The 22,605-nt window shown below is 43.9% G+C and overlaps 1 protein-coding gene across 1 annotated transcript in view; it reads left to right on the top strand.

Moving 5' to 3' along the window:
- The window catches only part of DNAH3 (dynein axonemal heavy chain 3), a 536,699-nt gene that overhangs the window by 474,572 nt on the left and 39,522 nt on the right, over nucleotides 1–22,605 (top strand). The window contains exons 56-57 of the mRNA XM_069210285.1: nucleotides 5,182–5,336; nucleotides 8,044–8,211. Coding sequence (XP_069066386.1) covers nucleotides 5,182–5,336; nucleotides 8,044–8,211 — 323 coding nt within the window. The remainder of the gene's footprint in view (nucleotides 1–5,181; nucleotides 5,337–8,043; nucleotides 8,212–22,605) is intronic.

Below are 22,605 nucleotides of genomic sequence, written 5' to 3'. Positions count from 1 at the left end.
CCATATATTTGTTTGAAGCGTCAGCCGCAACAACAACAAGGTGATGGATGGAATGCCTCAATCAATTTCAGCCACTGGCCATCACTCGGGCCGCATCCCAATCCTTTTTTGTTTGCCCACCACCTCTGTTTGGACCTAGCCATATGCAAATCATTATTGACCCTGCTCCATTGGGACCAGTCCAACCCATATTTTCAATTGAAGGGCACACTATTATTTTGGGCTATTAAATCAGAATTCCACCCTCTGGGAAGAAGGAAAGCTGGTTAGAAGTGTTATGAAATGATTACCTTCATGGTAAATCTGACAGAGACTTCTAGCTGCAGATTCCTTACCTTTGAATTCCCTGGCGTCAGCTTCGAATCCGGAATCTTTTTGCTGAGCAATGCCCTGCATGCGCTGTCGGGTGGCGTCATTCGGTTCCGCGTGCGTCGTCAGGCACCGCGTGGCTTAGTCAGCATCGTTGGAGCCATCTGTGATGTCACGGTCGTCTATGTAGACGCCACCTTGGCACGCGCATGTCAGTTCTTTTCCTTCCGTGCCGGTTAAGCGCAGGTCCGGGATCGAGCCACCCTTTGGCTTTTTTGCCAAGCCTTTTTTCGTTATTTTATCGAAGATCTTTTGTCATCTGTGTGAGGATGTCCTCTAGGAAGACGGGGTTCGAGCCGTGCGGCGCCTGTCATCGCACAATGTCGGTGACGTACCCCCATGAGGTATGCCTCTGGTGGCTCGACAGGGACCACGACTCGAAGTCATGCCGTGGGTCCGAAAGCTTTGAGGGAGTGGTCCCCAAAGCTCATCGCGGCCCGGCATTTGACTTCGGCCGGTGCGACTCCTTGGAGATCATGGTCCCGCTCAAGGAGGAGGTCACTGAACTTCTCCAGGAGCCCCAAGTCCTCTTCGTCCCACTCGGGGTCCTCGGGGCACTCAGGGAAGAGGCACAAAAAGAAGAAGAAGTCCAAGTGGACTTCGACTTCGCCACGCCCATTGGCTGACAAGGCGTCTCGGGAATGTCGAAGTCCTGAGCATGGTTTCACGGAGCTGTTGCTAGGGCCGACTTTGCGTCTCCCCCTCTTTCTGGGAGCCAAAGCGACCCCACTCAAATAAAGGAATCTTACGAGGCCATGTGCCTTGTTTTTGAGCGGGTAGGCCCCACAGGTGGGTCTTCGGACCCTGCGGGGTTAGCAGGGGCCCCATCGAATTTGACATCGGTGGCTTCGGCCTCAGCGCCATTGGGGACCTCAGGATCCGATAGCGGATCCAGACCAGCGCCAAGTTCTCACAGTCGGCCTCCTCCAGCGCCGGGCCCGATGTTGACGCTCCCTCCACCACCGACGCCCAGTGGTGGTGGTCGCCCCATCCTCATTCCTGCTGATGATGGAGCCAGAACGATGTCGTACAACACCGATTCTGACTTTGAATGCGCCGACTAGGCCCAGATCAGTGGCTGAAGCTTATTTTGAACATCCAGGTACAGGTGAGGAGTGGGAGGGGTCTGAGGACCCTTTAGAATATGGATTGGAGCAGGACTGGTATGGGGATATAGTGGAAGCCAGTGGACTGGATACTTCTCCAGATGCTGACAGGCTCTCTCCTCCTTCTGTGGCTACGGAGGAGGGGGTATCTTATGCCATGGTGGTGCGTAGGGCAGCTGAAGTCTTGGACCTAGACTTACCTATGGTGCCAGTCAGGACTAATCTTCTGACAGAGGTGCTTCAGCCAGGGGTTGCTACATCAGAGCCTATGTTTCCTTCAGTGAAGCCCTTACAGATGTCCTTCTGGGGATGTGGTTCAAACCCAACACAGGGGCGCCTGTAAATAGAACAATCAGCCACCATCATCGACCAGCTCCAAACAGCCCTTGTTTCCTCACCCAACACCCCACCCCGGAGAGCTTGGTGGTGCAATCCTCCACTTCCTGTGGTTCCTTCCCTTCCGCTTCCCCGGATAGGGAATCCAAGAGGCTGGACCAACTTGGAAAGAAGATGTTTTCTTCCTCCAGCCTAGCATTGAGGTCGGTAAACACCTCTTGCCTATTTGGCTGTTTTTCCCATACTTTATGGGATACAATGGCACAAGTGCTGCCCCAGGTCCCGGAGCGTACGGAACACTCTCACCCAGGCTGTCAAGGATGGGAGAGCTGCAGCCAAGTTTTCTATCAGGTGTAGCTTGGACATGACTGACTTTCTGGGCAGGGCAATTTCTACAACAGTGGCTCCGACGCCACGTTTGGCTGCGTACCACTGGCTTTTCGGGGGATGTCCAGTCAAACTTGATGGACATGCCTTTCGATGGCTCATGCCTTTTTGGTGAGAAGGCAGACTCTGCGCTTGAGAGATTCAAGGATCCTCAAGCTACGGCCAGATCCTGGGGCCTGTCAGCGCCTGTTCGCCAGCAGTCTGCCTATTGCCCCTTTCAAGGCTTCAGGCAGGGCACAGTACCACACCAACACCAGGTTAGCCACCGTCCTCCAGCTTCACAGCATCCCGTGTGCGGACGAGGTCGTGGTACCTTCAGACCCAGGGGGTCTAGCCAGAGGTCGGCCACCACCCAGCCCCCCTCTGCCGCAATGCCCAAGCCCTCCTAGTATGGTTCTGCAAGACCATGTCCGTCCAGTTGGAGGGAGGATTCAATTTCATCTCCCTCACTGGTGGTCCATAACATCGGACAAATGAGTCTTGTAGATCATACAGAAGGGCTATTCCCTCCCCTTCCAGTCTTTTCGTCTATCTATCCCTCCAGTAAAAGAACGGCTGATGGAGGACCATTTGATCTTACTCTGTGAGGAAGTTACGGCTCTCATGGCCAAGGGAGCCATAGAAAGAGTCCCAATGCCAGAAGTAGGCAATGGTTGTTATTCCCACTACTTTCTGATCCCAAAAAAGAACAAGGGTCTTCGCCCTATTTTGGATTTAAGGGATGTCAATCTCTTCCTCAAAAAGGAGAAATTCAAGATGCTCACTCTAGCTCAGGTCTTGTCTGCCCTAGACCAAGGAGACTGGATGGTAGCGTTGAACTTGCAGGATGTGTATTTTCACATCCCCATCCTGCCCGCCCACAGGCGTTATTTGCAGTTCAAGGTGGGCCACAAGCACTTTCAGTTTACTGTGCTCCCCTTCGGCCTCACTAGTGACCCTCGGGTGTTCACCAAGGTTATGGCGGTGGTGGCAGCTCATCCGCGCAGGTTAGGGATTTCAGTCTCCCCCTACCTCGATGACTGGCTGCTGAAGGCTCCTACGCCCCAGGCTCTCGTCACTCACTTTCAGACGACGGCGAGCCTCCTGCTTTCGCTGTGGTTCACTATAAATGTGCCGAAGTCACACCTGACTCCCTCTCAGAAGCTCCCTTTCATCAGAGCTGTTCTGGACACAGGGCAGTTTCGGGCCTATCATCTCGGGCAGCGAGTGCAGGATATTCAGGTTATGATACCGATGTTTCGGCCTCTATCCTGGGTTTCGGTGAGACAGACTCTGAGGCTGTTGGGACTCATGGCTTCCTGCATCCTGTTAGTCAAACATGCCAGATGGCATATGAGGGCTCTGCAATAGGACCTGAAGTTCCAGTGGGCACAGCATCAGGGAAATCTTACCAACACCTTTCATATCTCAGAGGGAACTGCAAAAGACCTGCAGTGGTGGTTTGTAAACTGCAATTGGGTCAAAGGCACACTCCTCTCCCTTCCCCAACCAGATCTCACAGTAGTGACAGATGCGTCACTTCTGGGATGAGGCGGCCACATGAGAGAGGTGGAGATCAGGGGCCTCTGGTCTCCAGCGGAATCCGGGCTCCATATCAACTTATTGGAGCTTAGGGCAATCCTGCTAGCATTGAAAGCATTTCTTCCTGTTGTGAAAGTGAAGATAGTGCAGGTGTTCACGGACAACACCACCGCAATGTGGTAGTGCAACAAGCAGGGCGGTGTGGGGTCGTGGACCCTTTGTCAAGAGAGTCTGCGTCTTTGGACATGGCTGGAACAGCAGGGTATAACCCTGGCGGTTCAACACCTGGCAGTTTCTCTGAACGCCAGGGCGGATGAACTCAGCTAGCGGATCACGAATGATATCTCTATCCTGAGGTGGCGCAAGGACTCTTTCAGCGGTGGGGAGAGCCTTGGTTAGATCTGTTTGCCTCCGCAGAGAATGCGCAATGTCAGCTGTATTGTGTGTTGGAATTTCCAAGGCAGCAATCGTTCGGCGACGATTTTTGGCATGACTGGAATTCAGGCCTGCTATACGCATTTCCACCCATACCGCTTCTGCCCGGAGTTCTCAAGAAGATCAAGAACGACCAGGCCCAAGTCATCTTAGTGGCTCTGGATTGAGCACAAAGAGTCTGGTATCCAGAGCTATTCAAAATCAATCCTCCGATCAGGCTGCCCTTTCGGGAGGATCTTCTGTCGCAGCAGCAGGGGAGGGTTCTCCACCCAGAATTGTCAACTCTGCACCTTCATTCATGGAGATTGAGCGGTGGCAGGTGATGGCTTTTGATCTTCCTCCCGAAGTCTGTAAGGTTATTTTGGCAGCCAGGCATCCCTCCAGTAAACGGGATACACCTGCCATTGTAAATGCTTTGTATATTATTGTACAGAAAGGTCTATTGACCCTCTTTCTGCTCCTCTTTCTGACATTCTTCTCTTCATTCTGTCTCTAGTCCAGAAGGGTTCTACCTTAGGGACTCTAAAGGGCTATCTTTCTGCCTTATTGGCATTTCTTTGGATGCCTGACCAGCCTTCTTTGTTCAAATCTCCCATTGTACATAGATTCCTCAAAGGGCTTGTACATATGTTTCCCCCTACGCCCTTTAATATGCCTCAATGGGACTTAAATCGTGTCCTCACGTTTCTCATGTGTGCTCCCTTCGAGCCTTTGCACAACCATCCCCTCCGGCTGCTCACCATCAAGACAGCCTTCTTAGAGGCTTATTGGCTTTTCTAATGCTTGTTTTAAGGTAGGACAATTCTTATGGACAAACATCTCCTGTCCAATTCTGAAATGGTCCTTAAGTGTCGGAGTGCAAGAACTATGACTACCGAGTTCTCCTAGCAGGACATTTTTCCTGGTTTGATCTTTTCTAAAAATTCTCTCTTGGTGGATTAATTGTATTTTTTTGCTGCATTAATTCTAACAAAAAGCGTACTCATGTATATTTTGGATCATTAAACCTGAGTTGCTTATTTTACAGGTGAATGTAACTATGGCGGCAGAGTGACTGATGACAAAGACAGACGACTCCTGCTGTCTCTTCTTTCTATATTCTACAATAAAGATATAGAATTAGACAAATATAAGCTCTCGGTGAAAGACGAATACTATGTTCCACTCCATGGCCCTTATCAGGTAAGAACGTGTCCTTACTGTGAGAGTTCAGCTCTGTTTCATAGCTATTTAGACATAGGACAAGGAGGTCCATTCTTCAGTAGCAGTGGGGGGATTAAATGTGAATTCTATTTCTATTTCTTCTGCAAATTGTTTATCTTTTGAAATATCACACCCACCAGGATTGCACCCCAGAAACTGCTGTTGACATTCCTAAGGTGGCTTCAGCGCCAGGGGCCATTTCATGATGCCATTTCCTGTGCTGCGCCAGCGCAGAAGGGATCTGTGCGCCTCTTTTCGCATTCATAGCGCACACATTACCCCAAAATATCTCTGTGATGATGCGTGTTTTGAGACGGCAGAGCTCGGAATCACAGGACCAGTGCCCCTAGGTTGTATATTATTAGCCAGACGTGTCAGGACACAGAGTACATTCATATCGAAGGTGTTACCAGCTGAAAGGATCATTCTAGTATTGAAATTTGTCTACATTTGTTTTGTCTTTTCTGTCAAAATGAGAGAACGTCTCATTTAAATATGGTGGGAACTCAAGTGCAGATTAGCATGTATGAATTTCGAGAACAAACTTTGACAACAGGGGCATAGCTTGGTCAGTGATACTGGGGGAGGACGGGGAGACGAGCTTCAGATTTGTGACAATCACGCTTACAAATCATGGTAATCATTATATGAGAAGCAGCGCACGAGGGGGCTTAAAGGCCAATGGAAAGGAGTGCAGCTTGTGAGGGGTACTTAAAACACAGTATTTTGAAAAATACCCATGTTTTAAAACCTTCAAAACAGAAGAGCGTATGTGTGTTTTTCTCTGAGTGATTATTTAAAATCCCAGGTGAAAAACCGACAGGCACCTTACCATACCGGACTGAAAGCTTCTGTAACCAACTATTTACTAAATAATACAAATTTATTAGGAGGTGTAACACCCCAACCCTCCTCCTTGTTATCATCAACACTGTTCTTCTCAAATGTTTGTTAATTTTCATCACACTCTCTATGCCTAAAATACCAAAGCTCCTTCCAAGATATGGGGTAGTATTTGTGGAAAACAACCTAGCCAACCAGAGTCCTCTTCCCTTTCAAGTTAGAAGAGAGTATCTGCTTTTATTATGGCCCAGCCACCCCTTCCCCCCACTTACCTTAACATATACACATAACCATCATATGTTCTTTGATATAGTAGAAAACATTGTCAGAAGGGGCTAGTTTATCCTGCACCTGACACAAGACCAGCATGTGCTCCTACAAAGCCATTTTGACCCCCTTGTACCATATGAATCCAAAAGCCTGTTTTTAATGGACCAACAGCACATGATTAAAACATGCCCAATATTTAATAAATAATGTTATTATGCAAATCGTTGAAACCATTAGTTAAGAACACAAATGAGTTATTACAACAAATTAAACAAAGTGACCTGGACCTCAAATACACACATTAAATAGAAAGGTTAATCACAGGTCTACAGTTGAGCACATTAAAATCTCAATATGTACAATAAAAGTTACATAAATATTAATACTTGCAAAAATATAAAAAATAACTCACCTGCTAAAGAAACTGGATCAGTTTCCATCTTAAAAAGAAAATGGAGTTCTTCATGAATCAAACTTTTGGTAATTTGCTTTAAAACAAGATTTAGAACTAATTCTTGAGGTACAATAAATTCAACACACGTGTTACCAAGATGCGAGAGAACATTAGGATGACGTCTTACAAATTCACATCATTGCTATCCAATTTTCTGCACTAGAATAGTGATGGTAGTGGAATCTACCCCACCCTTATTATTAATAACAGCTTTTTTTATCTTCACCCAATAGGCTTAGAAAGCATCTGGTCAACTGCACACATTGATTATGTACTTCAAACTAGGAAGACTATCCATTGTGGTCATCCAATACTAATAGAGATCCCCCTCACACATGGTCACATTTATCAAATTTTTATATATTTGCATTTTAAATGACACAACTGTACCACAATGTATGAGTGTGCTTCATGTATTTCTGAATTTCAGAGACAAATATCTCTTTAAAACGTACCACCATCAAAAGATTCAAAGACAGTAGTCCCTCATTAGGTACCTACCTTTTCAACGTTGGATAGAAAACTCATCACTTTTCCAGAACTTGATCTTTCAAAGATTTATATGCCTGAATGATTCCCTGTCACCATTTGGAAATTCAAATTCCACGTCTGCCAAAAGGAGAATGATTCAAGCATATAAATATATGTAAGATACCAATGCTGAAGAACTGGAGTTACATGCAAATCCTTTATATTCTCCAGCTTTGGATATTTTATGGATTTGCATGCTTGTGCCATTACCTGGAATGAGGCCAGACATTCCAGCCTGCCGACAGGGAATGATTCAGTCATGTGAATCCATAAATGAGGCCAATGTTGAGGAACTGGAGTTACACGTAAGTAACAAATTCCTCATCGCACTTAGCAAGAATTTAAAATGTAGAGTGTCCCATGGGGAAACGGTGATGTCACTATTTGCTCTGCTTCTCGCGTTCAATGATGGTCTCACAGTCAAAGATATGTTAAAGGATTACATCTATGTTAAATATGTTTTTATTGATAAAAAAAATGATACGCTGATGATTTTCATTGTAGTTTAGCCAGTATTTTAATACACTTGTTCAAAGCATTTAACCAGCAAATTGGTGCACTTGATTCAGTTCAATTGTTTGTTTGCAGTCATACATTGATTACATAAGAAGCTTGCCACTTATAACGCACCCAGAGGTTTTTGGTCTTCATGAGAATGCTGACATAACCAAGGACAATCAGGAAACAAATCAGCTTTTCAATGGAGTGCTTTTGACTCTACCCAGACAAACATCCGGAGCCGGAAAGTCGCCACAGGTAAAAGAAATATATAATGTGTTTCTGCTACTTTTCATGGTAGTTTCGATTGAAGGTTTTTAGTGTGAGTGCCCAGTTAATGGAAGATCATGGAAGTAGAGTGTTCTTCACCAATTCAGTTCTTTATTCGGTTTCATGAAACTATGTAAGTTCATACATATTCACCAAGAATAAAATCCATCTAATTGTAATAAAAACTTATAAAAATAAAAATCTGTGACAGTCAATTCCTCATAAAGCTTATGATATAATACAATGTGAATAAATATAGTAAAAAAAGGTATAAACCCTTGACCTGCCCATAACTCAGCAAGACAATAACAATGAATATGGTAAGTTAAAAAGAGATAAGACATTAATCTAGCTGAGGCCTTTCCTGATTTCCCAACTTGTACCAGAAAGTCGGCTATAGAGTTGTTTGTAACACTAGTATGACGTTGCTGGAGAAAGACAAGTGCAACTCTCCTTTGCACAAAGTGTAAATGTTCAACTACTGGAATGATCAGCTCTCTCCTTGGTTTCATATAAAAGGTTAAAAAAACGTAAGTGTAAAGGGCTTTGTTCAGAGAAATTGTTGCAGGCCTAAGGCGTGAGGGAGCAACCCAACGCCTCTGGTTCAGTAAAAGCAAGCAACCTGTGTACATTGTTAAAAAAAAATCTTGTTAATAAAAACCTGCGATCTGCTTTTGTGACCATTCTGATGTAGGGCAGGATAAACGGTTGAGTAAGTAAGAGGGTGAGGGCAGATATGCTTGCTGTTTCCAGTTCAACAGTTTCTCTTTCCCTCATGACAGATCAACAAACTTAGGGCCTAATTTAGAATTTGGTGGAAGGGTTATTCTGTCACAAACATGACGTATATCCCGTCCGCTGTATTACAAGTTCCATAGGCTGATATGGAATTGTAATACAGCGGACAGGATATCCGTCACATTTGTGACGGAGTAACCCCTCCCGCCAAACTCTTAATCAGGCCTTAAATTTCTGGATTCTGGTTGCTCACATCATTAACTGCCACTGGGACCTGAAAACAATTTCTAATAATGATTTTCCCAAGCGTGACCTTGATGTATTTTAACCAGGGGATTTTATCTGCCCCTTCTAAGACCAGGCAATCTTGAATTATCAGCCTAGTCGTAGAGGTGACAGGCTTACGCTGTACTGCTCACCACAGGAGTCGGGCATATGAAGTGAGCACGGAAGGTGGCACTCAGAAACGTCCGTCGTAAACATTTATTCTCTGTAATTTGGAGACATTTCACACCTACCCAACCCCATTATCCTGCCCCATAAGTTACACCTGCTTAGATTTATATATGGAGGCCATGACATCCAGTGGTTTGGAACCTAGCTGTGTGGCAAATCTAAAAACAGGTTCTAGGTTCCTTTCAAATGATTTACTATGATTCACGGTGATTATTAAAATTATGTTTCATGTTTCATTCAAGCTTTATTTCGGCAAATTACCCTAAAAACACAACATACACAATAGTAAATCCTCAGTAATAGTTAAAAGAGCCATTAAATTCAAACCAAAACTAAGTCATCATCATCATATACAATGTTCGATCTAAAATTGGTAAAGCCATAAAAGTTAAAACACCATAAAACACATCATACACAATAATACATCCTCAGTGATGGTTAAATGGAACTCATCTGCAATAATATTGTAAAAAATGCACAAAATCTAAAATATTACAAAATTATAATAAATACAAAACACAAAAATTCGATTTTTGGACACACATAAAAAAGTGATGGTCAAAGCACAGTTATAAACTTATAAGAAAATTATACATTAATACTGAAAGATTTGGTTCTAATATGCCAAATTGCCTCTAAAAACTTTCCCACGGTACAGGCCACAGTCCCATGTGGACTCGATCTGCAAATCCTAAGGGCCGAATGTCGATGCCTAATACCCAGGATTTTGCAGAGTGGTCTTATCCAACGTGCCCTCTGATTTTTATACGCTGGAAAGTAAAATAGAACATGGGCAATATTCTCTTCGGTCTTACAACTCATCGGGCAAGAATCTAGTTGACTTTCAGTCTGCTTCCATCTAGAAATAAGTTCACGTAGCGGTAAAGATCAAATTCTGAATCTAAGATAAAGTGTTTGTACTGAGGGGGATGTAATCATATCCAAATAGTACTCAAGTTCACAAGCCCAGCTTGGGCTTTTCACGTATCTGAATGGTGGAATTTTTTCAGTTTGTGGGGCAGCTAACATCACCCTAAGCCATGCTCTACACGGCTCTAAGGTTTCTATGGACCATAGTCTAATCCAATAATGCAATGGCCTCATAGCAGCTATATCTGCAATGGAGTACAAATTCCGATCCATTCCAATAGGCCGTGGGAGAGAACTCAAGGGGATCTTTAGCAAGTTCTTTAGGAAACATTTTCCGCTCTCTCTAAATCCTGCAGTCTGCCGTGACCCCATAACTCTGCACCAGACAGGGTTCCCCCTCTAGCTTGACTTTTATATATTTCCGTTGCTGGTGTAATAGAAAAACTGGGAGATCTACCAGCGAATCTCAAAATACCCCCTGCCTTTTGCTTCAAGGTCATGGTACAGTTTAACAGTTGGGCTGACCATTTATGAGAATCCTCCATCCTAACTCCCAAATAATCAAAATTAGAGACTCTTTCTGGGATTTTACCACCTAGGAATATCGTTTTCTTCACTCTATATTTTGTATCACCACAAACCATATATTTGGTCTTGGGGGCATTTATTTGTAGGCCATACTCCCTACAGAACCCTGAAAACTTCTCAAGGAGCCTAACTAGTCCAGAGGCAGTCTGTGATAGCAATAGAGTGTCATCTGCAAACAATAGGCACAGGGTTTTTGCCCCACCCAACTTTGGGATATCATTATCATAGTCATACAAATAGGGTATACAAGTATTTATAAAGAGTAGAAAGAGTGTGGGACCCAACACACACCCCTGTCTCACCCCTTTCTGTAGTGGGGACTCTCCTGTAAGTTCCCCATTTGGTCCCCACCTTACTCTAGCATAACTCTCCGAATATCATTCCTGGATCAGTTTTAGCAAAGGACCCGGACATCAGCCCTGCCCAAAATCTCCCATAATTTGTTTCGGGGAACTAGGTCAAAGGCAGGCTTTAGGTCTACAAAGGCAACAAAAAGTCTTCTACCGTCCAGGTCCACTGTCTTCCATTTAATTGTGAGAAAACGGAAGACCCGATCTACTGTACTTGTTTTCCGCCTGAAGCACGCCTCTAAGTGACTTAAGACTTCATTTTCGTCCATCCAATCCTCAAGCCTACCCAAAACCTGGTAAAAAAATATTTTCTACAAATTATCAAGCAGACTTATTGTTCTATAATTGCCCAGAACTGACCTATCTCCTTTTTTATAAAATGGAACAATTATTGCACCTTTCCAGGAGCGGGGAGGGGTTACTACCTTCCAAGACAGAATTTGACACACTATTTATATAAGGCCCCAAAATTTAAGATCAGATTTAAACAAATCAAATGGAATTCCATCTGAGCCAGACACCTTTCCCGATTTTTGGGCCTTAATGGCTATCCTGGTTTTTCTTAAAGTAAACAGTGTGAGCCCACCTGCACAAGTGTTATCAGTCACCCTTACTCTCTCTGTGCCGGTTGAAGGCACAAACTCCTGCCTATAGAGTTCAGTAAAATAACACATCCAATCATCAGCTGGTATATGACAATCAGGTCTGGGATTCTCCATTCACCCCCTTTGAGCTACCAATGACCACCATTGCTTTGGATTACTTTCTTTAGCTGTTAATAGCAATTCCTGCCAAGTTGCCTCCTCCTATTTAGTCTTACTAGTCGTAATTGCAGTGGCATACTCTCGCCTCACCAAAATAATCATTGATCTATCTTTTTGTTTTATTGCTTCCAAGAGTCTGCACTTGGCCTTTTTACATACTTTATTAAACCATCTATTGCATTTGCCTATTTTCGGCTGTTTATTTCCCTTGCTAACTCTTTCAAGGAAGAAAAGAGTTCTGCAGGAGTGGTCATAATCTGATGCGGTGTGTGTATACTAGATACGGCGGATAAATGATGAGTGGAGACTAAATCTTGCAGTTTAGCCACTAATTCATTTGAATTTATAAAAGTCTCCCATTTTATGGCACACTTGTTATTTGTCCCCACTAAGGGGAGCATGCCATCATGCTCCTGCTGGATATATTCTTTAACAGAAAACCCCCTATTACAAACTACCAAAATAGGTTAAATGTTCACTACAGTGTTGCTCTCCCACCATAAGGTCTTTTAATTTCGTGCCAGATCCTTACATCAATAAGCACAAAATCAATATGATTGCTATAGGACCCTCTAAAAAATGTTGGATTAGATAGAGTCTTAGAAGTAAAGTCCATGTGTTATCATAAATTCAATGACCTGCAGAGCCCTGGTACTAGATTATGCCTGTTTCTTTAATGTTGAAAAGGCTGGAATTCCCCATATAGCATCCTCTACCTGCGTTAGCTCAGAAAAGAGGAAGTTAGGCTCTAGGGGCACATTAAAATCTCTGGCTCCAATAACAGAATGTGAGGGGAGAAATTTCGACAAAAGAGCACTCACCAAACTAATAGTATTAGAGGTTATGCTCAGAGAACCTGGTCTATTATATATATTAACACAGGGAAGCAGGGGACCCTAATTTAGCTTGATTGAAACTGCCAATATATCAGCTGAATCTAAATGGATTTCTTTCATTTCACCCACCTGGGAGATTTTTACCCATGTGATAAGGCCCCCGCCTGCTCTCCCAGCTGCAGACGGGCTAGCCTTCTTACAAAATGAGGTAAACCCTTGCCTATAAACATTTGAAGTGGCCCACATTTCCTGAAATAGGCAAATGCTAAAACTATCAATAAACTGCCCCCACTCTGCATCATCAATCTTATTTTGTATACCAGCTATATTCCATGAAATGATTGCAGGATTAGAAAACCCATGTCCCACATGATCATTCTTTGGGAACTGAAAGCTAGGGATTATATTTGTTCTCCTGTTAATTTCTACCATGTTTAATTTTTCGGCTTGATCAGATCCCCTAGGAGTAATCGATTCCAGGAGCACCCTAGTTTCTATTTGAAGATTACCTGCAACAAGATGTGAGTTGTTATTTACAGGTGCAGATGGTAAATACAGTCAGTCAATATCTGAGAGATTATCTGCTTGCGTTGTTCTCCGTAAACTCTCTTCCCCAGTCAAATGTACACACTCCCTCCTAGGAGTCATAGAATACACCCCCACAGATGGAATTGGGTCCACACTTCCCATATGGGATGATTCTGTACTCAAGGTAATGGAGACCTCACTGCCCCCAGTGCCTCAGTCAGACCAAGAACTTTTAAAAACAATATTTGAACCATTTCTTGATGGATTACACACATCCAAGGGTATCAACCTTTTTACCAACTTGGGGCTGACAAGCATTAGTTCAGTAGTATCCCAGCACCCTGATTTCTCGATGTAACGCTTGGCAGAAATTATATTTGAGTGTACAATAGAACCACATTGCCTAACATGTCTCATCCTATGCGTAACTTTATTCTTTAGCGACAATCTGTCTTCCCGTGCATTATTAGGTAAGGGGGGTACTCCACACATATAAATCGGGTAAGCTCTGTTATGGTTTTAATAGAGAGCTGCACAGTGCTCGAGTCCCATGCCATAGACAGGTGAGGACAAGTCAATGTCAAAGGGCTATTTTGACCATTTGCACGAAGATGGGTTTTTTAACGTGCCGAGGGTACTTTCGTCCTAGCAACTGGCCTAGAAGACCCGTCGCTCGTCGTATTCCTCTGTTCTACGATGTTATGTAGAGATGGGCCTTCTCTTTGAGTACTTTCAATATCTCTTTTTATTGCAATGGTTCTAAGGAGATTGAGTACCTTCATCCTCATTTGTTTAAGCTCTGTTACCTCTTTTTTTAAACCATTAATAACATTAACCACTTCCTCCTGGGAGAACACTCCTATAAGCTGGTGGCTGGTTATATCCACATTCGAGTCAAGTTTGCTGGATCCTGTCAATTGGTCAAGAGACTCCAGTGGCAAAAAGCGATTTGACAAGGAATTAAATGGACAATTGCACTACATGTAGAGACGCCCTCAACATTACTGTTGGGGGACCTAATTTTATTAACCTCTGTGTCAAGTTCACCAGGTTCCCCTGTTAGCAACACACCTGTCGGGGCATCTTTCTTGCAGGCAATATCTCCCTTGTTTGACAATCTAGGTTTGAAAAAGAGCGAGAGTGAACCACTTTTCAGCCCCTTAGGGGTTTGCTTCTCTTTCCCCTTCAATATGGACTCTACTTCTTCAATTAATGAGTCAATTTAATTAGTTACACAATAAGAGAGATTTTGAGGAATTTTGTGGATTTTGGATGAAGCTGCTCCCGCTGCGGGACTCCCTTTTGTCTTGTGCTTCCCCATAATATAGCTTATATTGGAAATAGTAATAGTGTTTGATATGACCAGTATCCGATCCCTACCTGAAATCCAAAAAGGGTGCCCAGCCCTGCCTCAGACGGTCTCTGACAGACACAAACCTGGCTGCCCTTGGCCCGGGCGCGGCCCGCACTGCGGAAAGGCAGATGCGCTTTAATGCGCTGTTGGTGCTGCTGGAGCAGGTTCCTGTCTCCACCCCCTTCCCCCAAGGGCTCCTGGGACAGCGAGTCCCCTTGAAAATGTCCTGCGCTGCAGTAAGGCAGCGGCGCTTTCATGTACTGTTGGTGCTGCTAGAGTAGGTTCCTGTTGCCGCCCCCTTCTCCCATGGGTTCCTGGGAAACTTCCCATCCAATGAAAATTAAATAAAAGCCCAAATACGAAAAGGTCTCAATGTTAGACATCTTCTTTCCTTTAAGGAAATAAGGCTCTGTCGTTTTCTGTTCTGCCACCACCACCATTCTAAAAGATTTACCTTGATTTATGCTGAGCTCCAAATCTTCCATAAAACTCACAAAGTAAAAAAGCAGTGACTGCAAAGCATTTCCCACGTGGTCTATCAAGCGTGCGCCATCCATATATAACAAAATTGTCGAGACCCTATTGGGGCATCTCATGTGCTTTGTCCCTCAGAAACTCCCCAAATAAAAATGAGGCCAGGAAGCAGCTCTGCCTTACTCCATTTTCCACATTGAAAAAGTCAGAACACACCTGCCTACTGCCAAATTTTACACAAGCTGTAATCCCTCAGTACAACTACCTTAAGAATAAAATGATTGGCATCTCTACACCATTTGTCAGGAGGTTCCATTATTTGCTATGGTTCACATTGTCAGTGGCACATGACAGATCCATAAATGCTATGTATATCTAACCTTTTTTTGCCAGGGTGTACTTACTAATTAAGAGGTATAAATTCAAGCCTTGCTAAATGGTGCCTAATTCCTTTCAGAACCCGTACTGTGTGTCACAGATGATGCTCTTGTCTTCAGCCCATGTCTCTAGCCTAGACAGTAAAATCCTGCTGCTCATTATCTTAACAGTGGAATCCAGCAGGGACATTGGTCTGTAACAACTTGGGTTCATCTTGTTACCCTCTTTAAAAATGGGCACAATCACTGACTGATGCTTTTGAAACATTTGTGTTCAGCAGAGCCCAAAAGTCAGTATTTTCCATAAACATATCCAAAGTTAACCCGTTGGGCCTTGACGCTTTACCTTTCCTTCCACTTACAATATGGGTTTTTACCTCCTCTAAACTCAGTTCCAACTGCTCCGTGTCAAGACCTCTAGAACCTTCATTTGTGGACTTCGCAAAGGAACACTCGCCCTCATATTTCTCAGAATAAATAGCATGAAAATGCTTCACCTGGTCCTTCTGGGAAATTACTATTTCCACCGTCAGGGTCTCTGTCTCCCCCCCCCCCCCCCACCCCCTACCATTGTGTCTAAAAATGTTTATAGGTAGTATTCTAAGGCATTAACTACATTTGGCATTGTGCTATCAAAGATGTTGTTATAGTAATTACTTAACCCTTCAGGCAACCCGTCAGTCCTTTCAGCCTTACCCTGATGATTTGATAATGTGGAGAATGTACTGCCTTCTTGGAATTACAACATTGAATAGTTAAAGATAGCAAAATTGCTAAACCCTTGTTTGCTCTAACATCACTTGATTTGGTGGCTGGTGAACAGAGGGAACAAATCCCTTCCAAGCAAAAAGGCTCCGTCATCCAAGTTTCTTTTAAACATAAGATCAGCTATTACGAATAAAATTCAACCAATCAGGATCATCTCAAATTTAACCCCCTCTGAGAATGTATCTGCTATGTTACTACACAGCTCAGAGGCATATCCCCCTATCTTCACCTTGACACTCACCTCCCTAGCTGGAGTTCTGGTTGGAACTGGACAAGTTAACTCCAAGGCCTCACCTACTTCTCCCACCAGCTATCCCTGCGAGGAATCTGCCATGAGTAAAACAGTTATGTGTACTCATTTCAAATTGCAAACCAATGGGGGGTGTAGACCCAACTTAATGAACCGTCTAGCTCAGTCATCTTCCCCTATTTCCCCTGTTTACTGGCCTAATAGCCTAATGGGACCACTGAGATCCCAGATGCTGGTGGGGTATGAGTGGATAAGAACACATTTGCTTTTTCTGCATAGTAGGCTGAGTTCAAATTTACCACCACACAATTTTCATTGCATGTGTTTGGACCAGGTCCAAACACATGGTACACAACTTACCATGTTTATCTCATCCAACAACTAGTACTCTTTACCTAATTTACTACCCAGCCAATGTCTAACCTTGTTTTCTAATTCTCTCCAGCCCTCCTGCTGGTCTGACCTTTGCTTGGGCGTGCCCTTTGAGATGATCACATACTGTGTTGCTTCTGTTGGCAATTGTAGGAAAGAGCATGGGTCTGGTTTAGATATATATTTCTTGAATTGAGAAGGCCTATGGACCTGAGCATTGTTATGCTTGACAGGGCCACACTCCTCTTGGGTGGCATTATCTCCAGGCCTTGGCCCCATCTTGCAAGTGTTAAGTTCCATCTTGCTTCACCCTCAACTTTTCTTGCCTGGCTGACACATGGCTCACGGGTTGCCACCCCATTATCCTTCCTCTCTAGACATATGTTGGGTCAGGTGGATAATTTTAACATTTCAGTAATTTCAGTAACTTCAGTGACCTTCACTTTTAGAGTCAGTCCTATTAAAGACCTGCTTAAAAGTCTCTTATAAAAGCTTCCAGTGAGCTTACAGTAGTGTGCACATTTTCCTTCAAAAATTGTTTAAGAGCTGCTATATCTGTGCTCTTAAACACTAGTATGGCATCGTTCTCTTTAGACCATGGCTTTTTCTCCTGGGGTGAAACCATCCCCCTTTTTACAGCTAAGCGCTTTGACTCCATGGCCCTTTTTAGTCTCTTTGCTGGGGACAAATCCTACGTGTCTCTCGGGGAAACTGGTTCAACTGTATGAATGGACTATTTGATGCTGTTTAATTATTTGGCCCTAAGACCTATTTGAGTTACCTCAAAGGACAATTGAGCAACCATGTTGCTCACCTCTCTCAACCCCTCACAGCCCGCTGTGTATTGACCAGTCTCTCTGCAACATTACAGATCTCCTCATTTATTGTCCCCATAGTGTTGGTCAGACAAGTAACAATGCGTGGAGTAGCTAAGGACGCTTTACCTGGACAGGAGGCATCATATTTCCTTTTCCCCATTTTTCAGTTGTTCAGAACCTTAGAAGGCAAGAAGATGGAATGAAAACCATGAAGGGGGGCCCATCTCACCCACTGTCTGCCTCTGGCAGTCGCAGATGGGCCTGCTCTTGGATTGGTCTTTGCCCGGACATGCGCCTGGGTGCATCCCGCGCCACAGGTCAAATGGAGCTCTTAAGAACTCAACGTAGCAGTGTGCCCCTCCTCCTGGGCTGTGAAGGGGCTGCTGGTGGATGTAGTCCCACCCCAGCACTGATTACTTTGATGTTTGCATCTCGTGCCACTGGTCAATTGGAGCGCCTAATAGTATGAAGTGACGGCATGCCCCTCCTCCTGGGCTGTTAAGGGTCTGCTGTGGGACATAGCCCCACCCCAGCAGTGATGGCATTGGTGTTTGCCTCCTCCACCACAGATCAAATGGAGCACTTAAGAGCACAAAGTGGTGGCGAACCCCTCCGCCTGGACTGTGAAGGGGCTCCTGGGGGACATAGCCCCACCGCAGCAATGATGTCCTTGGTGTTTGTGTCCCTTGCCACGGGTCAAAAGGAGCTTTTAAGAGCGCAAAGTGGCAGCATGCCCCTCCTTCTGCTCTGTGAAGGGCCTGCAGGGGGACGTAGTCCCACTCTAGCAGCGATGGCCTTGGTGTTTGCCTCCCACACCATAGGTAAAATAGAGCACTTGAGGGTGCAAAGTGACAATGTGTCCCTCCTTCTAGGCTGAGAAGAGGCTGCTTGGGGATGTATCCCCCCACCAGTCATGACTTAGATGTTTGCATCTTTCATAATTTTAGACAACCAGTGTCAGAGCAATGTGAGAGCAGGCCAATGAATCCTGTACCTGCCTAAAATGTAGAGGAAACAAGGTTATACATAAAACAATAGTTTTGTAAGCACATGCAATGGAAATGAGAAAATTTAAAGTAAAAATGTCACCATTTAATGAAGTGGTGGGCATATGTCTTCAACTGAAAAAAAACAAATTAACTATTTCTTCACCTCACCCACCAGCTTGAACTTCTTCTCCTTCTTGTGCCTCTTCCCGAGTGCCCTGAGGACCTTGAGTGAGAAGAAGAGGGCTTGGGGCTCCTGGAGCGGTCCTGCAACCCCCTCCTCGAGCGGGACCGTGACCTCTTAGGAGTTGTGCTAACCGATGTCGACAGCTGGGCCAACATGAGCTTCAGAGACCGCTCTCTCAAACCTTTCGGAGCCATAGTCCGGCAGTCGGAACACAACTTTGTGTCGTGGTTTCTGTCGAGTTACCAGAGGCATACCTGGTGGGGGTCCGTCACCAACATGGCACGATGACATGCACCACATGGCTTGGACCTCGACTTCCTCTAGGATATCTCACACAGACGAGAAAATCTTCGACAAAAAAGTTGAAAAAGGCCTGCCAAAAAAGACATCAGGTAGTTCGATCCCAGTCCTGCGCTTAACCGGCGCAGAAGGAAAAGAACTGACGTACGCTCACTGGGGTGGTGCCTTTTTAGACTACCGTGATGTCTCAGAAGGCTCCAACGATGCTGACGATGCTGCGCGGAGCCGAACGACGCACTCAGATCCGAACAACGTCACACCACGACACGCACAGGGTATTGCTCAGCAAACAATTCCAGATTCAAAGCTGGCATCAGGGAATTCAAAGGTAAGGAATCTGCAGCTAGATAGACTCTCTACCAGATAATGCGTTACCGAAGGTATGCAACTTGTTCTTCTGCGCTTCACCCACCAGCTTGTCCCACCAACGTTGGAACTCAAGCACACTATTTTTAGGAGGATGTGCAGTTGTGATCAGCAAAAATGCCATCACTTAAATTACAATACTGCTAATGGCTAAAGTGGGCTGACTTGTTGACTAAAGCTGTATGCTACTGTGGGCAGAATCAAAATGTGAATGACACTTGAACAGACCAATGGATGAGTAAGGCAGACACAATGTCCCTGTATGTATGTATAGGTATGTATTTTACATTTATGAAATTTTTGATTGCATGAGTCTGGTGAAACACCTAAAGTTGTCTCAAGTTTAGACCTAAACGAAGACATCATAAATGTTTTAGTTTTAGTATGTACATGCGAAATTTCAAGTGGCTTGTGAATTCCCCACATCTCTCTTAAGAATGACCACTAATAGCGTATTACTCTTGGCATATTTGCATTTATGTTTAGTGCCATATTCTGTTAATTTTTTGTGTAGTGAATCCTGTAACTCTACCCTTTCCACCCGTCCCACTACTCATATCCCCTAAAAAGTAGCAGGGCTTTCAGTGATGCAGAATGAGAGACAGAGGCTAATATAAGCTATATTAGGCCCCACTTGGGGCATAATTCAAACAGCACACAGAGTGTTTATATATTTCTTGGTACTTAACAATACTGTTCCAACAGAAGGTGTGTTTTTGACAAACATCATACCAAGACACCATGGCACTGCCAACCGTACCAAGATCAATCAGTTGTCAGAGACAATCCATTCCTTATGCACTGCATATATTAGAATTGGGTTTTAGAGCAGCCTCTACCTTAATCGTCAAATTGTAATACTATTTCTGTTGATTAAGAGGGTGAACCAAGTCAAGGGTGTGAATGCCATCTCATTTGGATCCAACCAGATGCAACCCATGAGTGAAAACAGGTTTGTTATACCTTTAAAAAATATTAAATTCATCATTTTTAGACCACACAGATATTTGGTTGCAATTTTCTGCCTTGAAACAAAAACACATTTCAGAGATTTTGCTCAATTTATATGACAGTCTTGGCATATGGGTGAGCTTTCCGGCATATTGACAAATAAATTTACACATTTGATTTGTAGACTGTAAAACAATCTGCATCTGTTCCTATTTGGCTGAGCCAGGAATACATCTAGGAAACCATTATTTAACTTCAGTGGGATATGTGCAGCAAAGGAAGCAATTCATCCCTGCTACACTGATGCCTCAGATGTTCCCAACAGGGTTCGGTTCTGAAATGCAGTGAAATTGCCCAGTACTCCTAGGAAGGGTAATCTTATCTGTAGTACAAGATTGTATCACTCCTTATGTAGGGTGCAACGTGTTGAATAGAAGGGATTTAATTAATTGTATAGTCTAGGTTTTAAACATGCCTGGCATAAGTATGTAATTTGTAAAAAAAAAAAAGTGTGTATAAAGGTAAATTATATAGTGAGGATGAGAAGGATCTGGACTCATATTTGCTTGCCATGACCAATAAGACCCCCAACTGCCTGCTATGGTGTGTTCTTTATACTTCTGAATGTTTTTCATTTACATTTGAAAGATGATTGTATATTAATGATCTGTTGTCAGTCCACAGTAGGGCTATTATATATTTTATACAATAAAATGCTTGGTATTGCTTTGAGTTTCTACCAATATTTACCATATTTTTATCTCGTATATGATTTTCGTGAACTGATGCCTTAAAGCAGTGGTTCCCAAACTGTGCGCCGCGGCTCCTTGGTGCGCCGTCAAAATTAGCCAGGGGCGCCGCACACAGTCTGGAAACCACTCGGAGGTGCTTTTAATCGGTAGCTTTTCACCATGGTTTTGGAAACAAAAACCCCCTGCATTAATTATTGTGACCAGCGGAGGGCGTCAGAGTACCATTAATAATATCCCTATGACAAAAGAAAAGAAATAGTTTAAAATAAATGGTTTTCAGGAACCTGAACGAGAGAATTAAGAAGTCAAACTGTAAATAGTGTAGGTACAGGTACAGGCTGGGATTACGTTCCCCCACCCGCCAAAAAAAAGTAACATAATGGGGAGCCGTGGCCAACACGGCCAATAGGTCAAAGGAGCCGGGGATCGAAAAAGTTTGGGAACCACTGCCTTAAAGGCTCATTTATTCGTTTGGCAAAAGTGCAGCTCTTTGGGGCATAAATATAGCCGTCTTGTCGTCTTCCTCAGGTTCCCTTTTGTCTTTGCATTTTTAACTCCCCTTGGTGCATTGCGAGGGGGTACAAGCTTATAGCACCGGGAACACCACAAAATCAATCAAAGGATCACCAAATTTAAAAAGTGTCAAATTCCCACCAATTGGACTAGGCACTGAATCGAACTGAGAGTTAACCAAACAAGTTAGACATTCTTAAAGTAGGGTCTACCAGAAGGGAGTTCCACACCAACCAGAAATAATCAAGAAAGGTTTTTTCTTGCCTTTTTCCTGACAATATTGCACCGAAGGTGTGTTTAGGTGTTCAGGGTTCTCTTAGGATAATAAAGTCAAGTGAAGTTTTGCGTCATTTAATCAAGAGCAATACCAAAAATCAACTGATGTATGGTAAAGTCAGTATCGTTAATAATACTTCTGAGTCAACCGGAAGCCAATGCAGTTTTCATTGAAGAGTAGAAATATGGGCACCCTTAGGTAAGTTATGGACTTCCTTCGCTGCATAATTCTGTAATACCTGCAGCTTTCTGATGTATTAAGTTTGGAGGTCTCTACCAACAAAGTGTTGCCAAGTCAGTCTTTTAACACATAATGGGCCAGATGTATCAAGCCTTTTTGCATTCGCAAACGGTGCGAATGCCCGTTTGCGAATGCAAAAATGCCTTTCAGTATTTATGAAAGGCATTCGCAGCGCAAATTTAAGGAGTCGGTAAAATAGCGATTCCTTAAATTTGTGAGCCCGTTTAGAGAATCACAAATTGCGATTCTCTAAATAAGAAATCGCAA

The sequence above is a fragment of the Pleurodeles waltl genome, chromosome 10, assembly GCF_031143425.1.
Source record: "Pleurodeles waltl isolate 20211129_DDA chromosome 10, aPleWal1.hap1.20221129, whole genome shotgun sequence".
Taxonomy (NCBI): domain Eukaryota; kingdom Metazoa; phylum Chordata; class Amphibia; order Caudata; family Salamandridae; genus Pleurodeles; species Pleurodeles waltl.
The sequence above is the reverse complement of the archived record's forward strand: the minus strand, read 5'-3'. Positions and strand labels throughout refer to the sequence as shown.